General features: G+C 31.1%; 1 protein-coding gene across 1 annotated transcript; it reads left to right on the top strand.

Annotated features, from left to right (window-relative positions):
- LOC129966963 (retinol dehydrogenase 7-like) lies at window positions 1–22,662 on the top strand. Its single transcript, XM_056081585.1, has 5 exons — window positions 1–268; window positions 7,384–7,596; window positions 14,267–14,449; window positions 16,237–16,369; window positions 20,859–22,662. The coding sequence occupies exons 1-5, from the start codon at window positions 46–48 to the stop codon at window positions 21,229–21,231; spliced, it is 1,125 nt and encodes a 374-aa protein (XP_055937560.1). The 5' UTR covers window positions 1–45; the 3' UTR covers window positions 21,232–22,662.
- The last annotated feature ends 2,132 nt before the right edge of the window (window positions 22,663–24,794 follow it).

Consider the following 24,794-nt stretch of genomic DNA (forward strand, 5'->3'; position numbering starts at 1 on the left):
AGTTCAGTCTTTCTCGGATTTTTCATTGACTGTAGACTCGTCACAATGAGCGGCACATATACTCTTGTGCTGTGGGGGCACCTTTTATGTACGGCTCTGATTTTAAAGTTGATTAACTTTATTTTCCCGTCCTTGACAATATTCATATGTTCGTGCGTTTCTTCTTACATTTTATGGATATGTTTTGCTGCTCTCACATTTCAATTCACGAAAGGAAAATTCTTAAACGAGCGAGTTGAAGCTGGAAATAAAGCTGTTCTCATAACAGGTAATTTTATAAACTTTATTCATATTCATTAGATGTTTCAAAAAACTTATGGCCATTATTAGATTAATTATATTGGGTATTTCTAGCTAATAACACGATAATAGTGACCATTGACCCATTTTGTGTAAAACATGATTTAAAAAGATGCATTTATTGTCTTTCATTTCTAGTATGCAAAGTATTGTCATCATCAAAAAGTTCGAACTCTAGTTTGAGGAAAACCTTTGTGTCTTTTTATATACTTTATTTTCTTATACTTTTTCTTATACTTGTACTTTATATATACTTATATATATATATATTATATATACTTTATCTTTTTCTTATACTTACTTTCTTTATATTCTTTACTCTTATATACTTTTTGTACTTTATATCCATCACACTGTTTAAAGAACCTAAAGATTGCAGTTGCAATGGGGTGAAGCGGTTTTATGTCTGTCTCTGTGAACATGATAATTAAAAAGCCTGAGCTTGATAGATTAAATTTAGTGCGTAGTCTTTACATCAGTTTTGTAAATTTCTTCCAAATTTTGAATGAAATCCGTTTACAGTAACTCTGACAGACTGTTTATTCGAATACGGTTAGTTAGTTATATTAACCCCCCGTTTTTTAAAGCAATACTAGGGATATTTTGGGACGAACCTCTTAATTTTGAACCGTGGTCAGATAATAAGGACGTCACCTGAGCTGGCACCCCCTCTCCAATCTTCCACGCCACACCAGCGGGAGGACATTTGACCCAGACAGATTTAATGTGCACCACACCTTCTTACACGGCGGTTCTTTGGTGGAATCGGGTCTCGAACCTGAAACCCTACGGTTCAAAGCCGAGACCTAACCACTAGGGCACTACGGCCCTATCTGAATACAGATGAACAGGATGATGTTAAACGGAAAAAACAAGTTGAATAGAATTTCATTTGGCATCTAAGATGCAAAATGGTATGAAATTTTCAACCAAATCCGCCCAGAAGTTGACCGTATGTCAGTTTATACTTCGGCAGGTATGTAAATAAAATGACTCAAAAATGCAAAGGCTTTCATGGATGGAATTCGATATACAATGTGTATTTTTGAATAAAATTTTGAACCAAGTATGCTGATGAATTGATCGTGTATTGGTTTGTACTTTCGCATACATATTAACTCCACAATTCCAAAACGCAAGTTTAAAAAAATAAATTGATATTTGGTGCGTGATTTTGTTACTAAAATTGCAGTTTCAAATTTTGGTGTCCATCGATCGAAATAATGGTGCCCAGAAGCATATACAGTTTTCTCTATACTATGAAGCACAATATACTCATGAGTGAGATTCTGAAAATAAAAATCTGTGCACGCATGTTTTTCAAGATCTGGTTCAAAATTTCTATGCGGGGAGAAGAGAATAGAATCTCTTATCTAATAGAATCTCTTTTTTATAGAGTCGACGAAAGCGTTTAGAGACCTTTCTTATTAGTTTTAATAAGATTCCTTCGCTGTTTAATTGAATTTGAATCTTCTGATAACTTTTTTATGTTAATTTTAACTTCTTTTTTCAATCAAGATTATAGATTAGTGATAAATTATTAATTTGCCATCTATATCGTTAAATCATTATAAGGTGTGTTTCAATTTTTTAGGGACACCAGTAAAAATGAAAATAAAAGCGTAAATAATAAATATTTGATATTTATTTCTGAAACAAGTTAGATAAATAACAAAAATAAATATTGTAAGATAATTTAGATTAAACAAATAAATTTCAACTTTGAAATAATTAAACAAAAGAGTAGCACAAATTTTGCGTTTCAAATTTTTAGGGACAGTGGAATTAAAAGCTTCAAATTAAATTTCTTTACCGTTTAATATTAGCACTATTTTTTCTGATGACATCATATATTCTATTTGGCATGGAATATATTACGTTCTGAAGAAGTGTTTTATCCAGAGAATACCAAGCATCCATTATTGCTTGTTGAAGTTGCATTTTCGAATCAAATTGGCGCCCTCCTTCATAAACTGTTCTTGCCAAAAGACCCCAGAGATTTTCAATGGGGTTTAGATTGGGGCTTCTAGCTGGCCAATCCATAACTTTCACATTGTTATCTCTAAACCACTTTTTTGTTGATTTTGAGCTGTGGATAGATGCATTATCCTATTGAAAAGTCCAATTTGGACTACATATTTCAGGTCCTGCCTTAAGTAAATGTGTTTGTAACATTTCTTGGTATCGATCAGAATCCATTCTTTCATTCACAAATGCCAGTTCGCATGTACCATTGAAGCTAAAAGCTTCCAAAATCATAACAGATCCACCGCCCATTTGCCTTTTGGAGAAAATCTCTGGTTATTTTCTTAGATCATGCTAGTAATATCTCCAACCGTCTGGCCCATCTAGATTAAACTTCTTCTCGTCGCTGAACATGACTTCTATCCACTCATCTTTGAAATGCAGGTATTCCTTTGCCCAGGATAAACGTTGTAATTTGTGTTGTTTGGCAAGTGGTGGTTTGCAAGCCTTTTTCGCATATTTCATGTTTTTATTGCTCTTGATTGACCTCCAAACGAAAGTGTAAGAACATCCCAGTTTCAATTCCTTTGTTACTTTTCGTACTGATGATTTTCCATTTACACATTTCTGAATAATTCTCCTGCGGGTACGTGAATCGAGCTTTGGCTTAGGTCATCGCTTTTGAATGGCAGTTGATTTCGCATTTAACTGCTTCACATAATTTTCCACAGCATGTTTTGAACTTTTTAGGAGGGCTGAAATATTTCTCAAAGACTTTTTTTCGTTGTAATAAGCTTTTATTTGGCCTTTTTCAAGATCTGATAACCATTTACCTGTAGCCATATTTCTTCGGCAAAAAATTAAGTACAAACGTGGACGTTTTCAATATAAGCTTTTTAAGTTATTAAAACAACTGGTAGTAAATGAAAATGAGCAATAATAAAGATTTAACTTGAATTTACATACCATCTCATCTAGCTGTCCCTAAAAATTTGAAACACAAATTTGGCATTTTTTTTCTATTTTCTTCTTTTATTAGCATTGATATTTATTTAATTATTTTAGATTTTTTTATTATATTTAATTTTTCATGTTTTTCAAACTAGTTTTTACAGATATTAGGTAAAAATTATTCCGATTTTATGTTTTTATATGGTGTTCCTAAAAATTTGAAACACACCCTAATATCTAATTGACAAATGCATGTTTTAAAAAAAAATTTAAGAATTTTGAATTAATAATTTTTACTTATGGTCTATGAAATGGAAATTGTACAGAAACAGTTGATTTATATTGATTGAAGAACAATGTGAAGAAACAGAAATATATATCATGTATTACTAACTTACGAGTGACAATGTTGTAGAAGAGAAAAATGATTGGGAATAGAAAAAAATATGATTATATATTTCACCACATGTGAAGAACTGACACAATTATTTTAGTAAATGAAAGAAAAACAATAAAAAGTTCAGTTAAAAAGCCTGCATTAAGTACGGTATTATATTAGATAGTTAATACACAGAATTAAACGCTGAAGGCACTTAATAAGATTGGATGACATTCCAGTCAAAGAAAAGATTATTTTAGTTAACCAAAGAAGATCCAAATTTATGTGAATTGATTGCCTAGAAAAGGGCTTCAAAACTATTAAGGAGACAAATTTGAAAACTTTATCCCAGAACAGGACTGCGTGGAATGCAATTCTGAGAAAGGCCAGGGCCATCCGGGACTGTACACCAGTGAAGAAGAAGATTATGTAGTTGTTGAAGCCACTTGGTAGCGGAGTCTTTATTCTCGCTAAACCACGGTAGTAAGGGCAAGGTGACAGCGAAAAGCAAGGCATCAGTCTGAAGTATCCAAATAATGTTGACTCGGATATAAATATAAACTGTTCATGCTCCGAATTCTTTACTGCTGAATCATGGATCTTCTTATAAACAAAGTAGTCACGGTTCTATGTGGAAAAGTCTGGAGATTCATGGATCATTTGCAGTCTTTTCTTTTCACAAGGAAATGTATCTCCTTCCATGAACACTGAGCTTATCGACACCTAGTTTCATTCTATTCAAAAATTAATCAACTCATCACCAAACATGAGCGCTTTTTTTTTTACCTATCTTCATAAATTCATTTTATATTAAATGATCATTGCATTTGCTGAGACAAAGATAGCGAAAGAAAGTTCACCAAGCCTTTTAAGTGATACGAGCATGCTGTTATATTACAAAATATTTTTGGAAAGAACTGAATGCTGGAAATGGAAAACGCAGTGAGTGCTATACTGCAAATTTCACAAAGAACAAGAAATAAGTTTCAGTTTAATTTTGGCACTGATCAAATCCCTATTTTTATTTTTATCTTCTCATATATGAAATATATGAACATAAAGTATTATAATTGTCAAAAATTTGGCTTCGTGATTTTAATGAATCATTAGTTCCAAACCACTTTGAGACAAAAAAAAAATGAAATTATGTCCAGTTACAATAATAACTAAAATTATTAGAGTTAAACGAGTGATTTTTTTTTATATGGAATTAACATTACATTTGCAGATTTCTATCAATATAAGTTCCTCTCAACTTTTGGATGGAATCCATCTTCAAGATGTTTGTGTGTCTCTCTGTCTGCGAAAAGGTGAAATGATAACTTCAAAATATATAAAAAAAATTCTAAATAGATAAAATTTGGTATACGGTTCTTAGCATTTCAAGAGCATATCTGTATCAGATTTTGAACCAACTCAGTCCACGTCTGTCTGTCGGTCTATACATTCGCATTGAAACATAACGACTTAAATAAATGAAATTTGATAAATGTCTATAATTCTCGGATTTCAAATGTGTTAATTTTATTTCAATCAATCAAAAATCGATCTGAGTTTTATTTACTATTCTAGGAAGCACAAAACGCTCATGTGTGGGACTCAGTCATTCTAAGGAAGGATTGTAAGAAAGAGGGAGCACTTAGCTGAAACTGTCACACTTCAATCTTGCCCTTGTCTCTGACCCCTTTTTAATGAAATTTTGAGAATGCGTGGCATTGATGGATTTGTCTAAAATTCACAAAAGGTCTAAGTTTCACACCTGAGTAGAGGGTAACAGCATTATGAGAGAATAAGCGATAAAGAAAGGGGGTGGCTTATTTTTTTTCATTTAATCTACATAAAAATGCATTCTACCTACATTCTTCTTGTAAGAATGAATTCAATTTCATTACTTCAAGACACTTTATGGAATGAATACATTATTAGAATGAAAGATGATAAAATGTTAATGGCAGTAAAGTTATCTCTCTGCTATTTTATATCACTGCTGAGATCTACCAATACATTTCCAACAATTTACAGTATGTTGGACACACACTCATTTTTCAGTTAAGTTTCATTTGGACATAAGAAAAAAAAGTCACCTTTTTTGTTAACTTTTTGCGTTTTTATCATCAATCTTCAGTTGTGAAAATTCTTCATAATCTTCACTGAGTAAGGAACCTTTTAATCGAGTCCACTATCCATGAAAACATCATAGTTCAGAATGTATGCAAGTTTTTATTTCTTCCCCTTCGAAGCAGTTCATTATTAGTTCATTTTTATTTACGCAGAAAGAGATGGAAATTAATCTAAAATTTCCTTCTGGTTAATAGTAGTATTTATAAATAATGTTCTTGGTAAATCAAAAGGCTTTAGATAAAAGTTTCCCACAAACTTATGAGTCACATTTTGAAACTGAATTTTTAGTGATTCATTTATATTTTTGAAGACAGGTATAGCAAACTTTTCAGTAGAGGTTTTATGTGCCTAAAGGAAACTTTTATGAAAAAAATATTTATTGTTAAATATAAATGCTTACATAATATAAAAATGAACATATACACAAACGGTAATGATCATCTTGGAGTTTAAGACGGATCAAAAACAAATGATGGTTCACAGTGAAAACGACGAGTTTCTGATTAAATGAGTGGATGTGAGATATTATGGAGAACGTAACATTAAAATGAAGTCTCAAATTGAAAGAACATGCGACCCAAGAAAGTTTCACAGCACAAATATATATGTTTCATTACTGGTTTGAGTGTTAATATATGGTATTTTTGTTATTGTATTTTTGCTTATTAGTGGATGTATTCTTCTAATTTATTGTTTTGTATTTTCCTTTCTGTTAAAATGGTATATTTCTTAGGCCTCATTTCAGGGGATTTTCGAGTTTCAGGGGATTCACGAGGAATCATTATTAGACAGTTTAGTCTGCATTCCTTCACAGAAAAAAATCATTTTTTTTTTAAATCCCTGTCTGAGGGTGACCCTTGAAAAAGTTTTCAGGCCGGATTCTTTTCTTTTATTTGTTTTAATTTGATTTTCCTATTAACTCGGTTTTTATTACTTTTGTCTCAATTCATCTGTGTTTTAGAAGTAGCTGCATTTGCGCTCTCTAAATACTATGGTGTTTTTCCTGTTCCTTTTTTGGTTTAGTTTGAATAAGAAATAATTTTTAGTTGCGATTCCGAAACTATTTCGTTTCGTTTTCGTTTTCAAAATATTTCTTACTTTAGATTGGTTATATATCACCCGCACAATGAGAAGATATTTGTTATTTTCTATCATATATCTTCTCCATCCACACTTATCTCTTGTTTGCGCATTGCTTTATTTTCTGTCAGGTTACTATCATGTGATTTGATGAAGATTCCATGCCTTCGTCACACTTCCGCAGGTTGTGAAATGACATCCATTCATTCAAGATCTTGTCTGAATCTACCAAAAATTGAGTAGCGAACTACTTGCGGATTACGATTTATATTTTGCGAATCTCTACTTTAGATGACTATAATAATAATAAACATATTAATTTGTAGAGTATACAGTGAGCTGGTTAATATTTTCATAGCTTGAATTTGATATTCAGCTTTATTGGAGCGAAACCCGTGTTTTGTTATTCCATGTATATGAACTTACAGTAATATCAAATTACTTGAGTTCGAATATAATAATTAATAAAGGTAAATGTTTCAAAAATGCATTAAAAATATAAAAAAAAATACTTTAATGAAAGTCGATTCTTTTCGCCAGCAGCCTTTAAAATAATCAGAGGAGCTAAATTCCATTTTGAATTTCAGGATGCGATTCAGGATTCGGAAATATGCTCGCCAAGCGCCTTGATTCGAAGGGGTTTCATGTATTCGCTTCATGTTTGAACACGGAAAGTGAAGGTGCATCGAAACTAAAGGCAAAATGTTCCAACCGCCTGCATATATTACCTCTGGACGTCACAAAGAACGAAAGTGTGGAGAAAGCTGTTGAATACGTGAAAGCAAACCTTGGTTCATCTGGTAAGAAGTATTTAAAATATTAATATCTGCATTTTTCAGATTTAATTCGTTTTGTTTCCTTAGAACCTCTCACAAGGGCAGTGTGCACCCCTACTAAGTGTTTAGATTCTGCTCTCAGAAAGATCAGCTTATTACTATCATTAATTATAAAAGTACTTTCTCGTAATGTTATAATCTTTAAAAAATCAACCACGAGATTTTGATTCATTTCTAAGTTTCAGACTACCCCGAGTTCAAAAACCACATTCCGATTTCAAGTCAGGCTCTTTCTGATGACTGATATCGGAGCTCATATCGGGCTTGAGCTGATATCAGATAACTGTTGAATTGATGTCGTTAGGCCCAGAGACATTTATCCATACCACATGAACATATTTCACCCTGACAGATTATAATTTGCTCCAAGGTCACATGAAGAGAAATTGTTAAATGGATTCGTGTTCAAATTCCGGACTTTTGTGATAGCAGATTACTAGGGTTTTGTTTATCTATAGTAGTATAATCGTTCAACGCTGTCTGTAACGCTGGATGGATAAAAAATATTTCCGCCCTATCTTGAGGATGAGAAATCCTTTTGTTTTGGCATCTGAAAACTGAGACAGTGTTTTTTTATGTTTCAATCACTGACTTATTCATCGTAAAACTAAGCAATACCTATTGTGATACTATGAAAGGAAATCGCGTCCATTTCTACTCAAGGAGAGTTTAGATGCTGTTATGGAGGTTTGTTACGCTGTTTTGTGATAATCAAACATTGAAGGCTTGAACAGCATATGATGCTGTAAATAGAGATACAAAGCAAATGCCAAATATCCTATGATAAGAACTGAAACAGAAAATTATGAAATCTTTTGAGCTATAAAGAGAGCACATGTTGTAATTTGCTTAGCGAATCGATCTAATTACAAATTTAATAAATGTATTTATAGTTTACAAAAACGAAACACGTCTCAATATAATACTTTTTAAGTTTTAACGCAATAGATATTTATAATTGTCAAAAAACATTATACCCATCTTGTAATTTGAATAAAATATTTTGACCCCCCCCATTTCTCGAAAACTTTCAGGGATCAAGTGTTTTTAGGAACTGATATAAATTATCTCGTTTCAAATATGTTTATTAATATTAATGGAATTTCAGCAAAAATATAAATTTGCATGGTTTGTACCATATTTTAGCAAAACTTATTTGAATGTCACTGTTAAACTAGGAAACGATTATCATTTGATGAATTTCGGTTTCGCTATCAAAAACTGTAACCCGAGTGAGTAAATGTGAAGCGGTGAGCTGAGACTAATATGAAAAATCTATATCCTAAAATTATTTTCTTTAACTGTAAATAAAACATAAAATTCAATTTAAATTAAAATAAATGCGAAGAAAATTTGAAATGTAATGTTTAATATTTAAAATGATATCATTAAAGATATGTAACTTTAAAAAGTTTCTTAAAAAACAGGTGAGATATCAAAAACTCTTGTTTCCATATGCTTTGCAAGTAGGAGTTACTTTTGATACCACGAAACATCTTTCTAATATACTTTTCTTTTTTTTCTTGAGCGAAACACTTTGCAAAGGATACAATAAAGACTCAAAAAAGAGTACTACAAAAGAAAATTAAGATTCATAAAATAAAAATAATTACTTTAAAGAAAATAAATTGAATATTAAAACAAAGCAATGAAAATAAATATTGCTAGCAGATTTTGATCGTAATTTATGTTAATGGAAAAAATGTCCCAATAGCAATCATATTGATGAAAAGATGATTATTAACATTAATGAAGCACTTTTATGTGACTTGCTTCATGCTGGAGGATAAAAATATAAGGATAAAAATTTGTAATCACCCCTTCACTCATTTCCTGTTGTGTTATAAGATTGAAATTTTGTTCATTTGTATATTTTTTATGACTACATAATATTTTAGTATTTTCAGACATAAAGATCAGTTAATCATCCAATAAATTCTGTATGTATTCTTTTAAAAAATATTTTTATTGAAATTTTTTATTTCTAATTTTTTTCTGACGTCATATGGTCATTAATAAATCAAAATTACTCTAAGCTTTAATTTGAAAGAATTATTTCAATTTGTAGGAAGGAAAAATATTTTATATATTCGATAAATCTTGTGATTTTATCAAAAAGAATGGTCAGTTTTAAGAATTTTTTCTCTGAGAATGGTTTGACAAGAAATTATATTTCTTTCATTTTCAGCTTGTAATTTTTTGTCAACTCTACAGATATATATAAAATTTAAATACTTACTAATTCTATATTTATTTTGAGTATAAATACTGGGAAATGTAATTGTCCTTTGTATTTCCTTTATTCATCCCAATAGAAAAGATTAAAGCATGATATATTTTTTTCAAATAATGATATAGAACAGCTTTTTTAAGGAACGATTAAAATAATCTTATCATATCGTTATCCTTTAAATAAAAGATTTAATAAAATATTCTGAAATGTCTGGACCGTAGATAAAACTAGCTTGAAAGCAGTTCGTGTTTGATTTTTCATATATTTTAATTTCTTAAAATAATAGAAACAAATTTTATCTTTTATAAAACTTTTAGTTAAAGTATATTTTTATTTTAGCATTCGAAATAAATTTTAATAAATGCAATTTTATTAGTATAGTAAAAAGTAAGTATTTAAAATTTATTTTTCTATTTTTTAAATCATTAATTTACAACGCATTAAATGTCAGAAATATCATAGAAATGCCATCTGGTAATGAATTTGAAACTCTTTTATTTTCAAATTCATTGCCAGATGGCGTCACGCATGCGGAATTAAATTTAAACAAACCACTCTATTATTTGATGTTTATATTAAATTTGCATTATGTAAGTGAAAGCACGCCCTGTAAATTTGAGAACATTTTGATTATCAGTAAGAGAATAAGAAAAATTATATAATTACATATTTACAATGAAACAAGTAAAGGTAAATAGAATTTGTAATAATCATAAGAATTAGCATAAATAGCATAAGAATAGCTCTTCATGCATCTTAGTTTTAGATGTCTTTTAATACTTAGACCTTCTTTAAAACTATCTAGCATTCAATTACATGATAAAGATGACATTTTATAATAATTTTTCTTTACCATGAGCACCTTTTCATTTATTCTAATATCTTTCTCGTAGCTTTAAATTCTGCTATGTTCTATATCTGCTGCTCGGATATGTTTCTGTTCCTTTTATAAAGTTATTCTTCCTGTGTTGTTTGAATCGATTCGTAAACTCGTACATGAGGCCTGTATGCTATAACAGCACTCATACAAAAGGCCCGCATGTTATAATCATCAACCGTCATGTTTTTAAATATACAAGGGTCATTTTTTTTCAAGTTCTGTTTGGCCATAAAAGAAAGAAAAAAAATCAGTTTATTATCAGAAGTTATAAATAGGGATTGCAATACCGGTATACCGGGATACCAAATACCGGTATTTTGAGCCATTTGTACAATTTCGTAATATCGGTATTCACAAGTTTAAATACCGGTTTTTCGGTATTAACTAGAAATTTTTAAAATGGTCTCCACTATATGTTCAAGGATCGCTAACATAGTAAAATAGTATGCGTTTTTGTTTTTATGTCTCCATAACGGGCGAAATTAATTAGCTAATTAACGGCTTAGTTAATTGCTTAAATCTAAATGAGCGAAACATGGATTATCTCTGAAAGAAAATATTGTATCCTTAACGACTGATGGAGCAACAATTATGAAAAAAGTTGGAAAGTTGATTGGTGCAAATCAGCAGTTGTGTTATGCACATGGAATTCAATTAGGCGTAATAGATGTATTATACCAAAAAAATAAAGAACAAAAGAATCCAAATACTGTGGATATAAAAACTTCGGATTCCAACTTTGAAAAGAGTAAGAGTGAGAGTGATATTGACAATGAAGATAATAACAATGTAATTGTTGAAGAAGATATTGCTAATGAGGATGAAATATTAACCCATCAAGAATGGCTTCCTATAATTTATAAAGTTCGAAAAATTGTTAAGATATTTAAACGTTCCCCTATAAAAAAGGATATTTTACTAAAATATATACTAACTGAAAATAAAACAGAATATATGTTAATATTAGATTAACACGTTAGATAAACACGTTGGAATAGTTTACTCCTAATGATGGAACGATTTTTGAAACTGAGTCCAAACCAATCCAAAAAGCAATAATCGACTTAAACCTGTAAATTAATTTTTCAGATAGTGAATTCTTCGACTTAATATCCAGAACTATATCAGCTCTACTTCCAATAAAACTGACTATTGAGGCATTGTGGCGGAGAGATTCTAATTTATTAACAGCTAATGCAACAATAAATTTCATGTTGCAGTCACTGAAAGAACAGCACACATCACTATCTGAAGAATTATATATTACATTGAAAAATCGCACAGAAGAAAGGCATACCGAAATATAAAATGTCTTACGGTATTTACATAATTATAATGATTTTAAAAATGAAAATGAAAAAGAAGAAAAGAAAATAAACAATTCAAATCTGATTAAGTTTATAGTAAATTTTCTTAAAATTTTTTACCCACAACCCTATCCACATTCAGAAGAATTCGGTTCAATTATCGAAGATTATGATGTCACTACTGTCGATAGTGAAAAGGAATTGTCTCTTGAACAAAAATTAGAATTAGCGATAAATAAAAAAAATTTCAACGAACCAAAATACAATACAGAAATCAGCTATATCCAAAACCATCCGACGAGAAATCGATTTATTTGAAGATCAGGGATTTAGAGGCAAATACTTGGATAAGGTATATTGCGCATTGCTAACAGTACCACCAACTAGCGTAGACACCGAAAGAGCGTTTTCGACAGCTGGTAATTTTTACACAAAATTACTTTTCAGGCTTAATGACAGTACAATTGATGCATTATGTTTTTTTAAGATCACATTTCAAAAAGTTGTAATAGTACCCCAGACTGAATAATGATACACTTTTTTTTATTTAAATAAATAAGATGTTTCTTTACTTTTTTGTGATTATATACTGTTATAATTTATAAGTTACAAATTACTTTTTGTGATATTTACACTCTCTAACAAAACTGGCAAATAAAACAAAGAAACGCCTGTATTTTCTTTCTTTTTCTAAAATTTCTAATACCGGTATTAAAACCGGTATCCCGGTATTAAGATTTAAAAAATACCGAATACCGGTATTGAACTTTTGGTCCGGTATTGCAATCCCTAGTTATAAACATGGTTAGTTTTCGACAGTGAAGATTCAAGATTAGCAGTGAAGATTCAAGCATTGGACATACCGATGAGCCAGGTCTTCATTCTTGGCCGCGGTGGCCTGGTGGTAAGGTCTCGGCTTCGGAACCGGAGGGTTTCAGTTTCGTGACCCGATTCCACCGAAGAACCGTCGTGTAAGGGGGTCAGTTGCACGTTAAATCCGTCCTGACCAGACGTCCTCCCGCTGGTGTGGTGTGGTGTGGAGAGGGGGGTGCCAGCTCAGGTGTCGTCCTCGTCATCTGACCGCGGTTCAAAATGACGAGGTCCGTCCCAAAATAACCCTAATGTTGCTTTAAACGGGACGTTAATATAACCAAACCAAACCAAGGTCTTCATTCTTTACTTCAAAGAATGTTGCCTCCAAAGCTGTGAAATAAACTTAATACTCCTTCCAAGCTCCTCTTTAGTTTGAAAGTTCTTTAAGTTTTTTTAAAGGAAAGAATATGGAGCAGGAATGTCTACTGTCGAAATCGCAATTTTGACATGCAAGTTATTCAATTTATTGACTGGGTTTTCCAGCATTTTTCATTTCTTTTGAACCCCTTGATCAACACATTAAACAAGAACTTCTATTGTGATATATTCGTACCCCTTCATTGAGAACGAGACTTAGAGCCGAGTGATTTTTATACCTTCCCTGCATTGAAGAATTGATTAGAAGGCCAAAGCTGTCATGCGTATGAGGAATTTCAAAGGAATATTAAGATTCACTTTCATAACACTGGCAGCAATATTCTTTAAAGAGGGGGGGGGTTAAAGTTAATACCTGGTCAATTGATTCCCGAATAAACGAATCTTCATTTTTTCTCTACTACTACTATATTTTTTGTGGTCCATTCGGAGCTTGAATAAAATGGCTCTCGTATTTTATAAAAATATTATTTTAATTGCTGGATCCCTAATTAAATATATTATTAAATACGTTTTCTTTGCTCACTTTATCATTGCTGTGATTAAAATTCCATTTCAAAATAAAATTAAAATAAATTAATCAAGTTTAAAACATTATGATGCTATAATGTTTCAGTTTAACCATTTAACTGCTTTATTTTCTTTACTACCTAATAAGATGACACTTTTTATTTTAGAAATATGTTCTTGTTTTAATTCAAATGGAAATCTATTGAATATTTGACTCGCTTATGTATTCGAAGTTATTTTAATATTGAATTACAATCGTTACGAATGGTTTATTTTTTGCTTACAACTTTCAAAATTCGATAACTAGATGCACGTATGGCATTCGGGCAAAACAGTTAAGCGGTTAAAAATTAAAATTTCTTTTAAATTTTTATAACACTTCTATGAAAAAAAAAATTCCCAGATGAAGGAGCTAACACACATTTTTTCATTTTCTTTTCGTTTTCATTGAAACAGAATTATGGGCCATTGTCAACAATGCCGGAATTTTCAAAGGACTTTCTGTGGAGATGTGTACGCTGGACGACTTTAAAGATGTGTACGATGTCAACCTGATGGGGGTGGTAAGAGTCACCAAAGCATTTCTCCCTCTACTCAAGAAATCAAAGGGAAGGATCGTGAACGTTACGAGCCATGGGGGTGAGTAACGGAGTCGAATCATTATAATATTTCTAGTTCTTTTGTTTTGAACTTTTATTATCATTTTAGGCATCAAAATAAATCTTAACACTTATTCCGATTTACTTAATAGCGTTTATATCAATTGTCTTTATTTTTTACTTTGCTTGAGTATGTTAATCTCAATTAATTGTTTTTAGAATTAAAAATACATTTATTAATTTCATTTAATACATGTGCATACATACGTGTGCGTGTATGTGCGTGTGTCAATGTATTGGTTAGTATTATTAGAGACAGGCTCAAAGAACGCAATCTAAAATAAGTTTAAAAAAAATTCTTGATAAGTTTCATAGTTTATGATTTTAATACACGTAACAATTAAATAGAAGCTTGAAAATGGTTTACTAGACAATCGCTTTTATTTAAAAAGTCCATGTGGAATTTAACAAACGCATATGCTAATTCCAGATTCATCCACTCTTATTTATGTAAAAACAAGCTCAGAGATTAATCGACTGTAATTTACCATCATCGATCACATGAATCAACACTTCACAACTTACATTGAACGCAGTAAGCAACTACATTTGTTAATTAGTCTTAAATTATAATGGATAAAACTGTAACCTGTTATCATAAAATAAATTGTAGAGGCTTTTATCATAAACTGTGATCATATTGAGTATCTTTCCGAAAATTCTCACATTATTATCATTTGTTGTTGTTGTTTCTAATGGCACTTGCCATGGACAAGCCCGCTGTCGAAGACAGCCGATTTAAACCTCAAGGGGAACGCCTCTTGTTTCAATAGTAGCGCCATCTAGGGCCAAGAGTACGACTTAGCTACACACACGTCACAACCCTTTTTCTAAGATATATTTTTCTAAGTCACAACCCCCGCCATTTCTAAGATATAACAGTTATCGATAAAATTTAAATACAAAAGTGATTCGTCTTAATGAGGAGCGAATTTGGCTAATTGCATTTATTTTTCTGTCGTCAATATTAAGAAAATTATAGCGAAAATTTCAATCCCGCATCATTTCCACCCCCTTTGGCTTTATGGGCCATTTATGAACTCGTCTGAGACTTTTACATTTCATACAACATATTAAAGGCCAGTTAAAATCCAATCAAAATTACTCTAGTCAGCATGTTCACAAGATAACGTGGGCAAAGGGCAAAGCGTTATACGCTTATATATAACTGAAAACTGCATGATGTACTATAAACTGGTTTTTTCAAACAAGCCCAAAATTAATTTACAAGTGGGAAAATTTTTTGATAATTTATTTGATTATAAATTACATATTACATGCAAGAAAATTTCAAAATGAACATATAAAAATATTCTTTTGCGCATTTGTAATAAAAGTAAGGATGCAATATTAATATAGTTTTTGTAGCATGATTGTATAGCATGCGGTGAGTCATTCGCTATTTTCTTTTTAAATTCCATTTTTAATCCTTTTTCATTCATATTATGCAATTTGATGGACTTTTTAAAAAAAAATACAAGTCACATAAAGAAAATCGTATAAAAAATGAGTGTATAAAAAGGATTTCCCTGTATTTCGAATACGTGAAATGTATTTTCTTGAAAGAGCGGTTTAAAAATATCAAAATAAAGTTTTTCTTAATGAAATACTTATTACGTATTTTTGAGAACTTCATAAATTGAACACTGTTTTGATTTTCCTCTAATTCACCATGAATTATAAGTAAACATTCACTGCTTTTGTTGGGACATATGTACCCAGTATGCTGGTCCATGCATAGTTTTATAGCGTTATTTTTTTTTCCAGGTAAAGTTGCTCTCCCGTTTTTCGCAGCTTACTTATCTAGTAAATTTGCCGCAATTGGTCTAACTGACTGTTTGAGGCATGAAGTCGGTATGGAAGGAATTTCTGTGGTGTCCATTGAACCAGAAATATTTTAGTAAGTGGAAGCACAATTTTCTTCACAAGTTTTCACTATTTTAATTAAAGAAACGACTATATCAATCAAAATCAAACACTGAAATTAAAAAGCATTGAAATAATATCTGTGTGCTCAGGTTGCTTAAAACTGACGCATTATGTAAATGCGGGAGATGGTGACTTATTTTAAAAGTAATTCACTAACTACACGATGTCTAAGATTAAACAGTATATTAATTACAAATATTTACATCTTTAAGTTACATGTATAGGCTAAGTGCTTCATCGCACTGCCAAAATAGAATGGTTCACAGCCGCTCAACACCGAACAAACCTCGAAGTATTAAAAGTTAAAGAGTTATTAAATGCACCTTATCTCCTGACTCCACACATGCAATCTAATTCGCAAATGAGTAACCACTGCTGAAGTTGAGTTATAAGAGGTTTAGTTTAGTTATATTAATGTCTCGCTTTAGAGAAACGACTATTTTGGGACAGATCTCGTAATTTTGGACCACTGTCACATGACGAGAGTTATAAGAGGATCTTCTGAGGCACGGATCCCACATTTATAATCTTTCAAAAAGTGCTGAGGCTAAGTTCTCAATGCACTGCAACAATTTAGGTATTGAAAAAGGTACAAGGCATTGTTTATAGTTTATTTATGGCTCTCAAAAATGAAAATTGCTCTAAAATAATTAACCTATAATTATAGCATTTACCTCACGATATGATGACAAGAGAAATTCCTTTTGAATAATAAATTCTTTAATTCATATATGCATTATATACTTTCAAACTTCATATTTAGTTTAGTCATATTAACGTTTCATTTTGATGCGATACGAGGGTTATTTTACTAAGAACCTCATCATTTTGAATCGCTGTCAGATAATGAGAACGACACCTGAGGTGAGATCCTCCTTGACTAAATTCCACGTCCTTTCCAAATTACCACCAGGAAAGCGAGATTCTTAAAATGTGAATAATTAATCGGAATGATGTTATAAAGTTCATAACAAGCATCCGTTTTATCTTTAGACTACGATCAAAGAAAATTCAAAATATCATGAAGTGAGATTTTATCTGAGTAAAAGGAAGTTTAGAAAAAGCACAGAAATCAAAACGAATCAAGACTAATTGAGTTGTGAAAAATTCGTATTATTCTAGAAATTCGATGAAACACTTTGGATATGCCAAATGCTGTAAAGTCTTTCTAGTATTTTTGGGTGCTTTATGTAAAAAAACGGAAACTGCTAGTGGCTATCGAAGCGGAGTCATGGGCTAGCAAGTTGTGGTAATGATCTTGAGCTAGAATAATTCATAGCTATTATTAGTATACGTATTAAAAATGGCCACCTGTATGAAGGTGACACTGGACTGTATTCGGCACTCTTGCAAATTATCCTCTTTGGACTATGAATTTTTTTGCATGTATTAAAGTACATGTGCAAAACGAATTGCATCCATCTAGCTCAAAATGTATTTGAATTACTGTGTTTGCAGACAGACAGACAAAGCGATAGATAGACTGAATTCCAGGCTAGCATAGGGAGATAGTTTAAATCTCGAGTTCAAATTTTTTGACAAGTGCAATATTTTCTGTTTCGTCCTTTTTAATTTCATATACGAGGAATTAAAAAGGACAAAGGATTATGAGCTGTTGAAAAAGATTAAATTTATTGGCGTTAAAAAGTCAGGTATTCCCAAAATAATGACATTCTTTTACGCATTTCATGCGTATCTGAATTATTTCAATAATCTTGCAGGAATATTAAAAATTGTTTTCTATTTAAACTTAATAAAAGAATATTGAGTTGATAAGTTTATATTTGTTTTTAAAGATATGAACAAAAAAACTTTGTCAATGATATTAAAATAAACAATTCTCATATTAGTCCAGTTGGATTGTATTTTGACGTGGAAAAAATACATTATTAGCATCGTTATTGCTTTCAGATTATTATTTTTTAGTTGTTTTATTACCATTCTTTTTGTCTCTGAATGTTTTTCAGATATTGTAGTTGAGATAAAATGTTAAACTCAAATTTAATTTTCATCATTTTTCTCAAAATAACAACTATATAGAAATCAAACAAATCATAAAATTGTAGTACAAATCTTTTAGAACAGGAATTTTTTCAACCAGCCAGTTCAGCTACATAAAAAAAAATGTGCTTAAAACCTATTTTTTGATGGTCACTTTTTTTCGAGAAAGATTACTATTTAAAAAAATATATATGCAAATATCGAGCAGCAATTTTTATATTCTCCTGTCTAAAAATATTCAAACGAAATTGCAAAAATTTCATTCAAATTAAAAAAAAAAAATCTTTAGTATAATTTTTTTAAACTTTATCTTTTTTTTTCCAATTTACATCTGAATTAACTACGCCATCTTAACGATAATCGTTACTTTAATACTTATAACTCTCATTCAAATTTTTTTCTCATATTCATAAAATAATATTTATTTAAAAGAGGAAAGTCGATATTCTAACTTTCCCTCTCTCTTTTCTCCTTTATTCGTTTCTATATCTGGGTGTAAATATCGCAGCGTGTTTTAGATGACAAGACAACTTAAAACAATGAAGTAACTCTTAAGTAACTTTTCTACATTTTAATAATTCTATTAACAATTATATTATACCATTTCTTAATTTCGGAAAATTATATATATATATATATATGTATCGTTTATTTTTACACACTTTTATTTGACATATTTTGTTTTACATTTTTATTTTCTCCGCTCATAATTGTAATCGATTTCTTTTTCATTCATATCTTAGTGAAGGAGCAATATCCAGAAACTAAGCCTAGTTAACTAATTGAAAAAAAAAACATTATTAGAAAAAAATTTTTATTGCATAATGAGGTACAGTGCTTAAGCTATTTTTTAAGATAGTTGCCGCCATTTTTGAAGCAATATCATCGAGCTTTTGTATGCCTTCTTCTTAGAAAGTAGCCACTTGTTGTGATGAAGAAATGAGTGGTAAATTTGTGAAAAACGCACTGACAGCGTCATAATAGCAAATGTACGATTCTCCTTAACCTAATTTTCAACTTCACCATGGCCGTGGTGGCCTGGTGGTAAGGTCTCGGCTGTGGAATCGAAGGGCTTCAGGTTCGAGACCTGATTCCACCAAAGAACCCTCGTGTAATCGGATCTGACGCACGTTATATACGTCGGAACCAACTGCTGGTGTGATGTGAAAGTTTGTAGAGGGGTGCCAGCTCGTGTGTGGTCCCCGTCGTCTAACCGCAGTTGAAAATTACGAGGTCCCTAGTGTTGCTTTAAAACGGGGCGTTAATATAACTAAATTAAATTAAACTCACCTTCTGTAAGCAAATCATCAGCAGTCAGAATCCACCGCCCATTCATTCTTCATCAAGAGCATTTGCACTCCTTTCGTAAAAGAAGAAAGTAACTACGGAGTATAAAATTATTTTTAACACTCAAAAATTTTTAAATGCCGACCTCAGCAATTTAAAAATGTCTTCCATTATTTGTCAGCGAGTTTGCGAAGTAAACACAAATATGTGAACAAATGCTTTAACAATTGAAAAGACAATTCAGTTTCTGGATACCCCTCTCGATAGAATTTTTAAATTATGTACAGTTGTGCATATTTCATGGCACTATACTTTTATAAAACTTTTCGAATCTAATTATCAAGTAAGCGATTAAGTTTAGCATTTTAGCTTTCCATAACCGTGCTGCAATATGATATGTGTGAATTTGAAAAAAAAAACTATATATATATAATATATTCTTTTGCAATTATATTAATTGAGGTGTCGAATGCAGAAAATAAATGAAATAAAAATATATTATATTTCTCGTGCGCTAATAAATGTATGCTTTAACCCTTTGCACTAGGGAAAATAATTCAATTCCTAATTATTCACCTAATACAATAACTTGCTTATGGCTTCGGGGAAAAAAATCTATACAATAGTTTTATGTTGAACTAAAAGTCCCACGGAGAGCACCTCGTAATTGAGGACGGGAAGCTTCCGGCATTGTGGTTGGTTTTCGCCACTCTTGCAGGTACACGAAAAGGAGGGAGACTGGTTCCTCCTATCGATGACGGGACGTACCTCCTTAGGGAAGATTTATACCGGAACCGGTGATGGCCCTTGGGACTCAATCGCAGTTACCGCCAGTGTTGCTGTTGCGGTGGTCCAATCATTCAAGTTTTTCCGTGTTACTTCTGGTTGGTCGGAGTAATCAGTTTGTGATGACCTTGAGCTAAAGTTAGTTTTATTTCTCCAGAAAATAAACCTAGATCTTTTTACCATTTGTTTTAGCAATAAAAATAAACAAATAAAATGTTAAAATGATGCGCTGTATTGAATGGTGCCTGAGAGGAACCATCAGAGTACAAAGTGTTAAAAACTGCATTTATTAAATTTTTCCTATTAATGGAATTGAAAATTTATTCACACATAATAATTTTTATTATAATTCTTTATGATAATGCTTTATATTTTACATTTTGCAGCACCCCAATCATATATGAAAGCACTAAAGATCAGCTGAATTCGATGGGAAGCCAAGGCAGTTCAATCGAAGATGACCACGGCGAAGACTTCAAAAAATCATTGAAAGATCTTGGAAACGTCTTTATGTCTTTTGCAAGTCGTGACACAAGCATTGTTATTGATGACTTAGAAGCAGCAATCAGTTTGGTACACCCAGATCATACCTATAAGCCAAGAAGGAATGCACTCTGCCGCTTCTTATGTTTCTGTCACGAAAAGATGCCAAAAAGTTTTAAAATCTTATTTTTTAAAATAGTTTTATTTATTTTCTTCTCAGACTCTAAAATACTTAAAAATATAGTCATGAAAATAATATCTATAATATTAAAATAATCTTTTCAGAGGATAAACTACTAATATATTAGAAACAAAAACAGACATCTTTTTTTCGTAACATTTTTAACAGAGCGAGAATAAGACATGTAGGGACTCTTAGAAATGCAAACCTCGAGGCCCCCTTTTCTCCCTCCAGCTGCTAAAAGCAAGAATTTTTTTAGTTGATTTTAATTTCAATTTCTATCTATGCAGTTTGAAGAAGGAAGAGTTTATATACTGATACATATTTATTTAATTTCAGGGAATTTCTAAAGTAAAAAAACAGTTGTAAAAAGTATTTAATTAAGATTATTTTGCGAATAATGCTACAAACTTTAAAGAAATATTAAAAAGATTGTATTTTAATTTTATTTCAACAAGTTCGAGTGTATGGCCTTTGTAAATTGAGTGGAAACATTATATTAAATTGCTACAAAAACGCCATAAAAAATCTAGAGACCTCAGGATCCAAGAACATAGGCAGCTGCATACTTAGCCTATTTTTTAAGTCGACAATAGATTTAAAATGAAAATAACTAATATGGGGTTTTCCTTTTTTTCTATTTTTTTTCTCGAAATCTAAAATGTTTCAAAAATTTTGTGATGCAAATCTATATACTAAGTACTAATAAAATTTAATCAGAAAATATCAATTATCTTATGAAAATAAAATCTAATTACCTGATGTCATTTTTTTCCTATTTACAAATTAAAAGCACCTGTCATGGTTACTCAAAGTCTGTTGCATTTTTCTTTCTGCAACGTCTCAAATGCGATACTCACAAAACTAAGCAGTTATTTAATAATTACATATGCAGTTATACATAGCAATTGCTTTTTCATTAAACAAGGACAACTGAAAAGTGGAAGGCAACTCAAAGAAAATTGTCCAACTATTAAAGGGAGATGCGAACTCAGTTTTCGTAAGTAACAAGAACATAACGGTGGGAGAGAACAAAAGTGTATTCAGTTGGACAAGATTGGCACATATAGACTGTTCGGTAGGAAGGATCATTCAAGATTGCCAGAACACATTGGCAGCAATGAGATATGGTTAGAATCCTGCAGTTCTAGTAAGTTCTTCTACGAGTTCTTGCTCCATAGCAACTTAGGCTCAAAAGGAGTTGTGGAAGGCATTGAACAGTCAGCCAGGTGTCTTCCTAGTGTGTAATCGAACTGACTTGTGATTTACTTTTCTGATTTACAAGTTTAATCAGAAGGAATCGAGTGCTTCATTCATTTATCTCTTCACACTGAATTTGAAATATCCTCTCATCTGTGTGAGCAGTGTCATTTGCAATGATCCTTTGCCATACTCTGTGATATGCATTTGTTAAAATAGGAATTCAAAAACTTGATTTCATTATACAGTGGCAGTGAATGTCTCAACTATTTTCAAATTGTATACCAACCAATTGCTATAAATAAATATCAGTAAAAAACTGCAAACATTTAAAAACTTTATTGAATACGCTGTCATAGAATGAACAATAATATAGCACTTTTTCTTATTTATTTGAATAAACAGCAAATGATACTTGTCAAAAAGTCAGCCAACTTTAATGGTGCATAAATTTTAAAAGCAATAGAGTTTTTAAAATGAATGCATTCTCATAGTGTGTTTCCAATAATATTTTATAGTATGTCTAATTACAAATGATGTGGATAATAATAATGATGTGGATTACAAATGATGTGGAAACATTTTGGATAATCTAAACTAACATTCATTTTGGGACATAGAAAATAATATTCAATAAATAATTTTCCAAGAAATTTCTTGCTTTCCTTTACTGATTAATAGTAAAGCAGAAAAAAATATGCGATTAATCGTTAAATATAACTAAATTTTCACCAGAATTCCTAATAAAAATCATACAAGCTAATTTCAAACAAAAGTTATACGAAATTTATAGCAAGAGTATGCTTAATATGAGGATTCATTTGTGCTCATAGTTTCCCCACATATAAATATATATATATTGAACAATTTCTCATCTGCAAAACTTAATCTTATCTTAAAATTTCCACCAATATTTAGACCAATAGGAATGAAGATAAACACAGGAAGCTTTGACTTGTGTATTATTAACTTAATAAGTTATATTCGACACTGCTCTAGAGGAAAATTTTTAAAAAATCTTATTAACAAAAAAGTAACGATTTAATGAATAGTCATCGAAATTCACCAAAACTATTCTGATCTTCTGTTATTTACTACCCGAAGTACCTGCAAGTACAACCGTTCGAATGAGCGTTTTAAGAGATTAAATTTGAATTAAGAGTATCAAAAGAATATAATTTAAAGACTCTTTGGCTCGGATGCTTAATAGCTACTTTTTAAAAATGATTTACCGATTGGAATCTTCAGCAAAAAAAGACTATCCAAATTAAAGATATCAAAATTAATATAGTACGTCAAAAGTATTCAAAGATTGAGGAAGAATTTGTTAATGGTACTCATTAAAAATTATTTTTTGGCAAAAGATTTTGTCAGCTGATATTAATTTGTGATTAAGATCATGCTTGTATTATAGATTTGCCTTATGAGTTGAATATTTCAAACAATTCATATAGAATAAGGTTAATATCATTTTCTTTTATTGGAGTGTCCATAAAGGGTGTCACCTCGTTCAAATTTGTTTAGTTAAACTGGAGTAAAAAGCAAACGAGTAAATTTTTTTTTAAATGTTAAATTGAAAATTCTGTTTTTTTTTTCAGATATATAATAAATGCAAAATCTAAGAAGAGTTAAAATTAGCATTCGCAACAGAATTGCAAACTCACATACAAAGTTTGATAACATATAAAATTGATCAAAGGTACAATACTCTACCTAATTATAAGTCGGGATTTAACTATATATCTTCCAGTTTCGTCGCTTTCGTTGTGTGGATACCAAATTTTCTTCGTTATACTGTTTTTCCAAGATTTTGGATGCATTTTATTTCTATGTTATCGCCAATATATTCTAATGATCATATTTATATTCTTTCAAACAAGTACTGAAGCAGCATCGAGTCGTGTGCTGAGTAGCCAGACGCATAATCGAGTCAATAAAAAGTCGACAGTTAAGTGCCGCTAAAGTGAGAAAACAGTGGGGAGTAGCAGATGTTTGAGGGACGCGAATAGTTGCGTGGAGTCTCTCTACCTGCTGAGTTCTGTCTGACTTGTTTGTGCTGCTGTAGCTGTTTACCACCAATTTGCTATTAGTGGGTTGTTTTTTATTTTAAGTATTGTCCCAGTGTACGTCTCGGATGCATTTTTATTGTACTTGTGTTCGTGTTAAATACGTATCGTTCTTTATTATTGAGCCTGATCACTGTTTCACCATACAGCCTCTATAGCAAACCCGTTCTATTGCCGTTGATATCTCAGACTTTTGTGGAATTTTTTCGTAACAATACGTTTGTTTAATTAGACTACACATTTTTATTTTGCTTGAATTATTCAGTCTTGAAAAGAATGAATTTTCGAGTCGACTTTTCTTTCCCATTGGGCTAGGCTGAAAATTTGTACATTCGTGTCTTCTTCCTAATAGTATACTATTTTATTATTTTTAGAGATTGATTATCAGTTAA

Source organism: Argiope bruennichi, chromosome 4 (genome assembly GCF_947563725.1).
Source record: "Argiope bruennichi chromosome 4, qqArgBrue1.1, whole genome shotgun sequence".
Lineage (NCBI taxonomy): Eukaryota > Metazoa > Arthropoda > Arachnida > Araneae > Araneidae > Argiope > Argiope bruennichi.

What these genes read in the sequence shown, in the direction of transcription:
- LOC129966963 (XM_056081585.1), top strand. Translation starts at nt 46, where the DNA reads ATGAGCGGCACATATACTCTTGTGCTGTGGGGGCACCTTTTATGTACG. An exon ending in TAAAGCTGTTCTCATAACAG is followed by an intron (nt 269 to 7,383) that starts GTAATTTTATAA and finishes TTTGAATTTCAG; the next exon opens with GATGCGATTCAGGATTCGGA. An exon ending in GAACGTTACGAGCCATGGGG is followed by an intron (nt 14,450 to 16,236) that starts GTGAGTAACGGA and finishes TTTTTTTTCCAG; the next exon opens with GTAAAGTTGCTCTCCCGTTT.